The 10983-nt window shown below is 39.4% G+C and overlaps 1 protein-coding gene across 2 annotated transcripts in view; it reads right to left on the bottom strand.

Annotated features, from left to right (window-relative positions):
• Positions 1 to 2924: 2924 nt before the first annotated feature.
• WDR33 (WD repeat domain 33) overlaps positions 2925 to 10983 on the bottom strand; it is a 57583-nt gene continuing 49524 nt past the window's right edge. For both annotated transcript variants that reach the window (XM_009318949.1, XM_009318958.1), the window contains exons 19-22: positions 8321 to 8487; positions 8098 to 8190; positions 7075 to 7260; positions 2925 to 4279 (exon numbers count right to left, since the gene is read on the bottom strand). In XM_009318949.1, the coding sequence (XP_009317224.1) occupies positions 4047 to 4279; positions 7075 to 7260; positions 8098 to 8190; positions 8321 to 8487 (679 nt within the window). In that variant the 3' untranslated portion in view covers positions 2925 to 4046. The remainder of the gene's footprint in view (positions 4280 to 7074; positions 7261 to 8097; positions 8191 to 8320; positions 8488 to 10983) is intronic.

Genomic DNA, 10983 nt, shown 5'->3' with positions numbered 1-10983 from the left:
CGCGCTGCGCCGCCGCGGCAAAGCGCTGCCGGTGTGAACGCCGCGCCGTGAGGGAACGACGACCGGCCGCAGCCCGGCGGGACTCGGGCGGAGGGACTGAGAGACTCACGCTGGCGCCAGCTGAGGCGCGGGGCACGAAGACGCCTCTCCGAGACGGGGATGAGGATGGCGCCGTCTTACGCCGCTTCTCTTCACCTCCTTCGCGTTCCTGCTGGGTTTTCCTCGCCAACTCCTGGGCAAGAAAAGCAGCGGCTGGCACCCGGGAACGGCAGCAGTGACTCGCTAAACTCGTTTTGCTGTGTTCAGGTGTAGTGGTGTTGGTGCCAGCCTGCCAAGCTGTCCCCGAGCACGGGATTTTGCCTTATTGCAAAGTCAGCTCCATAGCCATGGTCTGGAGTCTCTGCGGCTCTGGGTGGGAGCTGGCAGCATCCCACTTTCCTACCTCCAGTATAGGACCATGTGGCTGCTGCAGCCTACTTCAAAACGTGAGTGAGATTACGGAGCTGATGAAATGTAATTATTAACTTGCCTGTTACAGGAAAAGCAAGTATCTTACAGCTGAGGTGCGTAGGGCTGACTGATGTTGAAACACAGAGACAATTTAGCGAAATCTGATCAAGTGTGGGGGTGGACGTTCAAAAATAGTTAGCTGCTATTAACTCATTTTTGTGCCGACCCCTACACTCCGATCACATACTTAAGTCACTGTATAGTGCAGTCATCAGCCACCTCAGACCAGTGGTGAATATGAATACTATGTTGCACTGAACTGCATTTCTCTCTAAAAAAATCTTTAAAATATGATCCAGTAAGTGAAACAAACTTTCCTGGGTCTGTGGGTCACAAAGACTACCCCTAATTGTAAGGGTAGTCTTCTTGCATGATGATGATAGGATGAAAGGTGCTAATCTTAGTTAAGAGCCTTGGCCTTTGCAGGTATTGCTGCCTTACAGCCACTGTAAGGTAGCAAATACTTGGGCTCTAAAAGGGTAGCTTCAGCTCTTAGAAGTTTATTTTTTTATATATATATATTTTTTTTTACTCTCTCAACTTGGGCAGGAATTGCTTACTTGTCACAGCATGGCCTTCAAAAATAGATTTGCTAGTAATTGGAGCCTGTTTCAGCTACCACAGCTCTGTTTCAATGCAGAAACTAAGCAGCCTTAGGAAGGTGCTGAATTCAGGCTGACAGTCCCTGCTGAGAGCTTGGTACTTCATTTTGGGCTGTATACTGCACTACTGCAGATAAATGCGACTACCAGGCCTAACCTGCTCAGAGCCTAAGTGAGTAGTATCTCACTGAGTATACGTGCCTCATACACAAAATAAAGCCAAACACTGCAATATTTATCTGCTGTCACTACTTAGGGTTTAGCATATTCACCTAATACTTGCTCCGAATTAAACTGAAATTGTTAAATGGGGGTACTTAAATGTACATAGATTGCTTTAATAAAACTATTTGTGTACCAAATGTCAGTATAGATGTTCCACTAATGGTCACTTTTTTTTTTCCTGAAAAATGTAGGTCAGAGCTATCTGAATGGCGTTAAATTAGTTCTCTCATTTTTACAACTTCTAAGCTATAGTACATAAAACTAGTTTTATTCCTAACAGCAGTATCAAATTAAACAAATCTTAGACAAGGTGGAGCTATAAAGTAACAGAGCATAAGGATTCTACATGCAGCTCTGGTAGAAGAACTTGACCTGAAGAGTACAGAAGTGTATTCCCATTAAGTAATTTTATCCATTTTCAGCAATGGTCATGGTATCACGACTGGGAAGCTGCTTCTGTCTCTCCTGCTACGCTGTCACCTTCTAAGATTTTATACAAGAGCTAGCTCATCATGCAATTTTCTGATGACTTTTTGTGCATATTCCATGATTGTGGAATATTTCACATCTTAATTAAAAAAGCTGCCCCTTGATGAAGAATATTACTTGACACCAAGTACCATAGTGGTTTAAGGAGTTAACCAACCATCAGAGGAAAAACAAGCATACTCCCTTTTGTCTAGATAGATAAAGCTGGATTTCCTATTACTAGGTGCACTCTAACTTGTTTTGGTAGAAGACTGTGGTTTAATTAAGGACTAAAGCTCATCCTCTAAATCACATATTCTAACTATTAGATAAAAGTCACTGTCAGCCCCTTAAAAAAATATAGGGCTTGTTATTAAAAAAAAAAAAAAAGAGGGCAAGCTTTCCCAATGATTAATCATTGGTATTTATCATTAAAACTTCAGGACAGATCCTAACTCCCAGACGTATACCAAAAGTGACCAAAGCCCTTCTTCAGATAGAGGTAAAAAGCACGTTTTTTTTTCCCCTCAAAGGAGAAACTGTGTCATATCTCAGGTGCATCTCAGCTGTTTTCCAGTTAATTCCTTTAAGACCATTCTGTTTCTCTAGAGCCCCATGACAAGGATTTTATAGGCTGATGATCAGAGTTAGTGACTATAATTTTCAAATGCCATTTTATACACTACAAATTAAAAACTAAGAAAAAAATGGTACTTGTGACTGACTGAACAGCAGTTAAGCATCCATGCTTTGATCTCTTTAAATTAGATAAGTCATCAGGACGTAAGCCAGTCTTTAGTATATTTCACTGTATGAGAAATCAGATAAAATAGCTGCTGTGTATTGCTATGTTGTTGCCGTAGCCTGGTCAGCTATAGAACCACATTGCCCTATTATCCTGAATACTATAACATGAAATTCATGGTGGGTGGGAAGGGAGCCTGGTAGTGATATTTTTCATTATACGTTATATCCTATACTTTTAATGTAGGACCTTCCCGAGATCTGGCTTTAGAATATGTACTTATGTGATAAAATTTTCATCGAGGCTTTAGTATTAAGGGAGCCTTTTGATAGCCTAGTGACGGCAGATGATTAATACAAATGATTTATGGGGAAAACAGAAACTCATGGTTGGTAAGCAGCTTTATTATGCAATGTGAGAAATGGGAATAACCCCTCCTCCTCACTTCCCTTCCCTAGTAAAACTAGGAAAGAATATCCTGAAGAAAAAGATACTTAAAAAATGTTAAGATGAAAGTGATCAACTATGGAGGTTTGCACTTGAGCATTTGCATGCACCAGGCTCTACTGAACACCCATATCTTTAAGCAATGCATCCTACAGCCATTGTAAAACATACGCATCCATGTTAATCAAGTTGTTAAACTTCTTTCTTCCTCAGTTTCTATAAACAGATGCTGTTTTGAACAAAATATTTGACTTGCCCAGGTGAAGTGTAGAATGACAATATTTGTCATGATGTCTATTTTGCTAGCAGTCCAGGTTATAACTCACACTATGTCTATGACAACTTTTCTAAATGGTGTTCCACGTTTTTCTCTTTCAGGATGGTAGACTAGCAAGCAGCGGTGATTTCCTGTGTTTTGGAATTTTAACGTCAACACCACTTGTAATCTGTAGACAGCTGTGGCTAAAGGTGAAAATGAAAGTTCTCTACACATGATAAGCCAAAAAACTAGGAATCAGCTATTAGTATTTTAAATGGTTGAGATTTCAGGAGGTAGTTCTGTTGCTCCATCTGATACACAAGTTTGCCTAAAGACAACCCTTTTTATAGCAATAGGTGAGTAAAGAATCAGACACTGTTGATTTTTTGTTAATTTTTGCGCAAATTACATTCTGTATTCATACAAAAACAACGTAACTCTTCTGACAAACTGTACATATAGAAACAAGTTTCTGTCTGGAGGTGAACTGAAATCTGTGGAGGTGTTCCATGTCTCACAACACTTAAAAAAAATTCCAGCTCTTCACAAAACAAAGTAGGTAAAAGAAGGTGAGGAAAATGGGGTAGAGAGGACAAAACAGAAAGCTAGCTACAATATTGCAGCTAGTAGCAGTTGATTGATCTAGGAAAAGACCCTTCTTAGGAACTAATGCACATTCAGTTATCCCAGTTAAGAATCCAGGTTTGTGGTGCTGCAGGGTTACTTTATCAGTCCAGAGTAGCAGTCTATTTAAATACAAAGACTGGGTGTGACCCAGTCAAAGCCTCTTCTATCGGCCTCTTCCACCACCCCTAGATGCTCCTCGTCTTGATTGGCCAGAGTTCATGTTATTTCCTCTTCCCCAATTACTTCCACTCCTTCCTCCTCGAGAAGGGTTATTGCCTCCTGCAGGACCTCCACCAAAAGCTTCATCCCTGTGGAATCCATCGTGATGGTCTCCATCTAAAGAACTAGATCTCCCAGATTTTGGCGCTCTCTGTGAAGGTCCTGAATTTCCTCGTCCTAAAAATGAAGCACAATCAGTTACTGATGTTGAAGTCTAAGCCGTGCCTCTTCTCAGGCATACCATGTATTTAGCTAGTTCTTCTGTGGTATAATCCTTCACAGACCAAATGTAGTTGAGACCTGTAATTTTATGCCTCCTCCCTCTACGTGATTTTTCTTACATAGATTTAGTGTTTCCATTACAGTCCAGAAGATGGACAGCAATCAAGCAATTCCTTGGGAATTAAAGGAGATTATGTCTGATACAGTCAGCAATCACTTAATAATTTGGAACAGTGATAGTCATGGTGTCCTCAAAACTGCCACGCATACCCGATTCTTATGCTTTAACACCATCTGTGGTTCTCCGTATATTTTTATTGCAAAATACTTTTTTCTTCCCTAAACAAAGACATTGCACTGATGGATCAGTTGAGGTTGGTGGTGAAGACAATGAGTAACATTACTGTTGTGTTTCATTTGTTGCTAGAAATAATGGAAAAATGCTCTATTTTACTACTAACCAGGAACATAAACTACATGAGCTCTTACTGCCAGGAACAGGATTTTCTACTTCTTACAGATCTTTTTAGTACTGATATGTAAATTAACATAAAAAACCCCAAAGTCATTAGCTCAAAATAACAAGCAGTATTTTGAAAAAAAATGAACAGTAACAGTGCTTTATGGACACACGCTACAGCTACATTAGGATATTTTTGCTCCACTTTAGCAAGAGTGATTTTTTATTGACTCTGCTTGGTTCTGTGTAAAATAGAGACCAAATTGTTCCACAGAGTTTATAATTCATGAAGTTTTAATCTTCAAATGACTTTACCAATACAACTGGAAGTGACACAGCCCACATATGAAAAAGTATTGTTCATGTTTTGTTTAATCAGGCTTTCTGCCACTGTTCTAAACTTACTTTGGTACATTAATGAGTTGTCTAGGCACAAGAAGTGTGGTAGTTAGTTAACAATTGTTTTGACTTCAATAAAGAATCTGATACGTTATCACAAATTATTATTGAAGCTGGAGAAGGAATCCTTAGAGATTTGATAAGGTGCTGGCTAAATGAGAAACACAACATACAGTTTTGAAAGGAAAAATATTGATACAGAGGGAGTTTACCAGCAGAGTTTTATTAAAAACATCTCTGAACAAATGATAAAACCTGCTGTTAATACAACACTGGAAATTGTCCAGTCCACACAGAGGACAACTGGCATACAGTTAAAACTAAATGAGCTTCAGGACAACAATAAGAGAAGTAGAATGAAATTCAGTGGCATCAAAGACAAAGCTGTGCAGTAGAGGTCTAACAATAAAAAATTCAACTATAGGCTGGCAGCTTAGCATTTGGAAGCAACTGAGAAGGATCTCTGTTGCTGATCACTACCTAACAGTGGGTAGTCAATATGAGGACATTAAAAAAAGACAACATCAAAAAAAAGACAACAGCAATCCTAAGATTTATAAGAAAAAGGTGCAAGGCTAATAGGATGATTGTGGAAATGGCATACACCGTAATAGGCTCTGAACCAGCTACTAAATCCAAAAGAATGCATTTCGTGGGTTACAGTAGCTAGTTGCATGACAGTGCCATGTGACTGTTTAGTAAAGAGGGAAATAGACATCAGGAGCTATTAGGAAAGAATGGAGAAAACAGAACAAAACCAAGTGAACTGTAGAAATCCATGGTTAAACCACATCTTAAATAGCGTGTGCAATTCCTAGTTACCCCATTTAATTTACAAAAGGATAAATTAAAACTGAAAATAGTATATACAGAGTAATAAGGATAGTAAAAGATGCAGAACAACTTCCCAGAGAGAACAACTAAACAGATCAGAGCTCTGACTTGGCGAAAATCTAGTTCAGGTTGGAAGTGGTAGTTGGATGCAATCAGAGATGGCATTCAGAAATAATAGGGATCAACTTTCAACAGTTCCAATTAAAACACAAGACATCATCAAATGAAATGAACGATAGGCTTAAAACGAGAAAAACATTTTCCTTCCTTCCTTTTGCTTTTTAAAGCATAGTCTACTGCAATTAAGTTTTAGAGCTCTGTCCATGGATGTTGTGGATTTCAAAAGTTTGTGAGATTCTTAAAGCAATTGGAGAAGCACACAAAAGGTAACTGTCAAAAGCCATTAAATATAAAAATAATATTTCAGTAAGTCACTGAACTACCGATCTTCATAGGTTTAGAGAGCATTTCAGGGACATACCTCTACAGACTTAGAGTGTTCTTTTTTTCTCTTTCCTCAGTAGCTGATACTGACTATTGTTGAAGACAAGCTACTGAGCTTTATAGACTTCTTGTCTGATCACGGATGGCCACGCTTACACTCTTACAAGTAGAGAACTCATAAGGAAAGACTTAAAAAAGGTCAGGGTTCATCGAGTCCAACAAAATGAAGGCTGAGACAGGAAAGATTTGAGTTGAAGGTTGCTAGCACAAGCATGAGTATTAACAACTAACTATTCTGAAAATTAGAGGAAAAAAAGCTCTTAACAAGAGTTTTCCAACTGGAGTAACAGGGAGCCAAAAACTAACTGCTTTTGAACAGGGCAATAAAGAAGAGGATTATATGAAGCTGAAGAGAAGATTCGGATTTGATGTCCCAGAAAATCCCTCTGTTCTTACGTTCCTGTAAGATTGGTCTTCAGCTTCACAGCTGGTAAGATCAAATATTCACCAGTTCAGCTTTATCCCCTCTGAATAGATAAGGAATTCTGGATAAGCCTACTGTTGAAAAATGTGCCATTGTTATGTAAGGTTTTCAATACAAGGGGCTTTTTACCTTTGCCCCTCTCCTCTGGAGGTCCACCTGGAGCATCCATTTCTCTGTGGTCAGAGGTCCCTGGTCCATCATGCCAGGGACGTTTACGTGGTGGCAATGAGGCCATGTCCATGCCCTGGAGCGAAGAAGAACGTTCTCTGTTAGCTGGAGAATGTCCGTCATGAGGAGGGTGATCTGGACGAGGACCTGAACATGAAGAGAAAAAACAGGATAATAAGTAGTGTTCATCTGATCATTATTCCTAATTTTTGGAGGCAGTCACATAAATTTACATACTTTCCATACTATTTGGCACACAATTTTAAGTTAAAATTACATAAAGCTTCCCCCCCATCTCAATAGGCAAACAAGCAAACATTAGATGAATAAGTTGTAAGAAAGCTAAAGGTAAAACAGGTTTAAAAGATGATGGGAAAGAAAGAAGTGACAGATCTGAAGTGTTCTTTTCAATATAAGATATTTTCATATATTTTACAGACAATCACATCTTCATTTATTCGTGTGTCATTTGTGCTCATTTTTTCCATGACATTCTAAAACTCTGTTTTGCCCCACATGAGGTTGCCATCAGTAACACAAATGCAAATACCAATAAGCTGTCAGACACTGCAGCTGAAAACGTTATTTTTGCAAACAATAGAGAAGATGCCATCCAAGAGAAAGGTTACTATTGGCATTAACGTACATCTCAAAAAACCCCCATGAGATATGCTTCAGTCATCCACAGGTGACAACAGGCAGTTCTGGGCTGTACAGGAATTCAATTTAAAATCAAGACTTTGAGGCCACAATCATTTTTGTTCAGTGAGACATTTGCATTTAGAGCCAGTTAAATTCTGTATAGTTAATTTTTTCCTAAATTTAGAAGTCGAAAGAACTATGTTTTGCTTTTCTTGTGGTAAGAGACTGGTAATGAGCATGTGAGGTACAGGAAAAAGAGGTGATTTTAAAAAAAATAAATTTTTGTAAATGATTATATTGTAGAAGTCTATTATCTAAAACAAACCTCACCAATTTTTTTACCTGGTTCTCTGTTTCCATCCCAGGATTCTGGTTTCCGCCCTCCTTCAAAGCGTGGAAATTCATCTGGAGTAGGAAGTAAACCCTTCCGGCCTCCTGAGCAGTAAGAGATGCAGGGGACAGGAGTGAGAAGAGACATTGTATTCATGAAAATACTGTAATTTGCCCAAGAAATGCCTTTGCTTCCTTATCCTTGCATTTCAGTGTCGAAGAATGTTCCCCTCACCTCTAAGAGCACCACGACCTCGCCCCCGAACACCATGGTCCCTTCCTCTTGAGTTTTCATCTGGAGAGTCAAAAGTGTCATCTGGCCCAAAATCTTCAGGGCCAGGAAAGCCATCTCTCCCCCTCGGTCCCCGGCCCTCATGTCTCGAGGGTCCTCCTCTTCTGAAGCTACAAGAAAGAACATGGTACAAATGTGTTTTTTAGGCAGAATTTAGATTGATAAACTTGAGTCAGCTTCAGTTTAATAATCAACTAATTTCTGAACTGTTTTACTTAATACTATAGCACATACAGTTACTAGAATTGGATTTGTGGGTGGAAAAGTGCTCATTTTCTGCCTTTGAGCACTTCGTTTATTGATTTTTATAGTTTTCCCTCGTATTTCCTTCTGTTGATAGTGTTGGTTTTTCATACAAGAAAAATAGTCAAATATACTGCATTCATTTAATGAAAACGGGAAAAAAAAATCAGTGAGTGATGATAAATATAAGGTAAGGTAAGGAAAAGTATAAGTGAATTTCCCTTAACTGTGGTGGTCTTACTTTCCCCTTCCCTTTTTTCCCTTCCATTTTAGTGATAAACCGAAAAAATACAAGCAATGAGAAACATGGCTATAACAAAACATTCCAGCATCTCATTCCTATTGATTTGGGATTCTTTTGCTAGAACATTCTCTCTTTCGTTCCATTCTTCTAAGTTTACAATTTTAGCAAATGAATCTAGACTGCACTTGGCTCTGTAGGGATGATGATTGCTGAACAGCGTGCACAGTGGCATTCTACAACCTGAAGAGCAGTTTATCCAACTGCAATAATGAAGAATTTTTTTTTTTGCAAAATGTAGTTACAACACTAAAGTTGCTAATTTCCTTCTAGTAAGTACCATGGCATCTTCAGTAATTTGGTGTGATTGGGTTCTGCATCTCATCTTAAATGAGTGTAGCTCCTCCAGTATCACACTGGGGTTTTAACAGGTCTTCAGAGAGAAGAATGGTTCTTAATGAACTGTCAGTGCCATTTCAGGTAAGCCATAGATGGCTGCGTGAATACTAGCAGTTTTGTTTTTTACGTTATCAGTTTAAACACTTGGAGTGCTTGTAAAAGTGCATACATGGTCTGTGTATTACTGCAACTCCAAAAGTGCGCACTAGCACCGGTTGTTATGATTGTCTCAGTTTACAGCCCAGTTTCTGTGCAAGCACAGGTGAGATGTTTAGGTGGTGCAGGCACACTGGTTCAGGAGTCCTTTGTGCGACCCCACACTGCTCCTGCCCACCCTCAGTGACAGCTCAGATAATGCGGAGCACTCTTTGCCCATTCACACTGATGCCCCCACCTCCCCTCTCTTCCCAGTTCCGCACTCGCCAAACCGTAACCACCGTAATATTCAGATGGTGTTGGCTTTGTGCAACATCCCCTCCCCAGCTCATTAACGACACAGTGCATCCTATTACAAGCAAAACTTTAGATACTTTTATTTAGAATTTTAACAACATTAACCTTTTAATTACAAATTTAAATATTTTAACAGTAGTCATAACACAATACAATATTTTTTAACTTTTACATTTTTTTTTTAATTAAAAACAATAGGTCTGTCTCCACCTCCCAGAAAACAAACACAATACAGAGAGGAGGCTGCTGTGCCTGTATAGGTACAACAGTGGATGGAGGGAGTGCTGTGTATGGACAATGAACCATTTTACATTAACCTGGATGATTTGGGAAAACAAACTGAACAGTTTCAGGTACAAATGGTTCAAATAACCACATAGCAATATTGTTTAGCCTTGAAACAGCACGGTCCTCTAGATGTTCTTTAGAGGGCCTCCCACTTTAATACTGACATGGTGTGATTCTGCTTAGCTTGTAAATTACCAAGATTTGCAACATCGGGTCCTATGGCTAGCAGGAATAGGGCCTTTCCTTTTGTTTCCAGGCAATGTTACGGACACAGTTTAGTTTTGAAATCTATCATACCTATGCCTGACATAGCCACAGCTCCTAATATTGTGGTATGTATATCCTTTTTCACTTTTCATATCAGTCACATCTAAAACCCTGCCTTGCATAGGGCTCAGTTCCTGTTTGACTGCTCTCAGATCTTCTTCCTTGAGGCCTAGGACCTTAATATACAGAACTACACACTGTGCAGATTAGCAGGCAGGAAGAGGCAGGTCTCTGCAGTAGAAGCATCATGTTGATATGCACAGGTAGAGTAAGAACAGGACAGGGATGAAAAGGACGGGAAATTAGAGAGAAACACACACACTTCCCTCTCATGCTTGATCAAACCAGTTACAATCGAAACTCCAAACCAAGTCAGCTAAACAAGTGGTTGGGATTCTTAAGTTCACCTCAGCATCTGCAGTAAATGGCACCTAATTCACCTTCATTCAAAGGAATTCATTAAGTTTGCAAGCACAATAAGTCTTTTATACCCCTGTGCTGATTCCTTTTAAACCAAACTCTCTGTACAAACACTTGTACTCTGACAAATAGACTCTTGGTTCAGAAGTCAGATCTACAGGTCACAAGGTTCTTTGACTCGCTTCCTGAAACCTTTTTAAAATGAGGATCATCATAAAATATTTTCCAGTCCCTAAGGATTTCCAATATAAGATTTGAAAATCTCTACTGAGCTTCTAAAAGTGTCGTCTGCTGT

The sequence above is a fragment of the Pygoscelis adeliae genome, unplaced genomic scaffold, assembly GCF_000699105.1.
Source record: "Pygoscelis adeliae isolate BGI_AS28 unplaced genomic scaffold, ASM69910v1 Scaffold30, whole genome shotgun sequence".
NCBI classification, from domain to species: Eukaryota; Metazoa; Chordata; class Aves; order Sphenisciformes; family Spheniscidae; genus Pygoscelis; species Pygoscelis adeliae.
The sequence above is the reverse complement of the archived record's forward strand: the minus strand, read 5'-3'. Positions and strand labels throughout refer to the sequence as shown.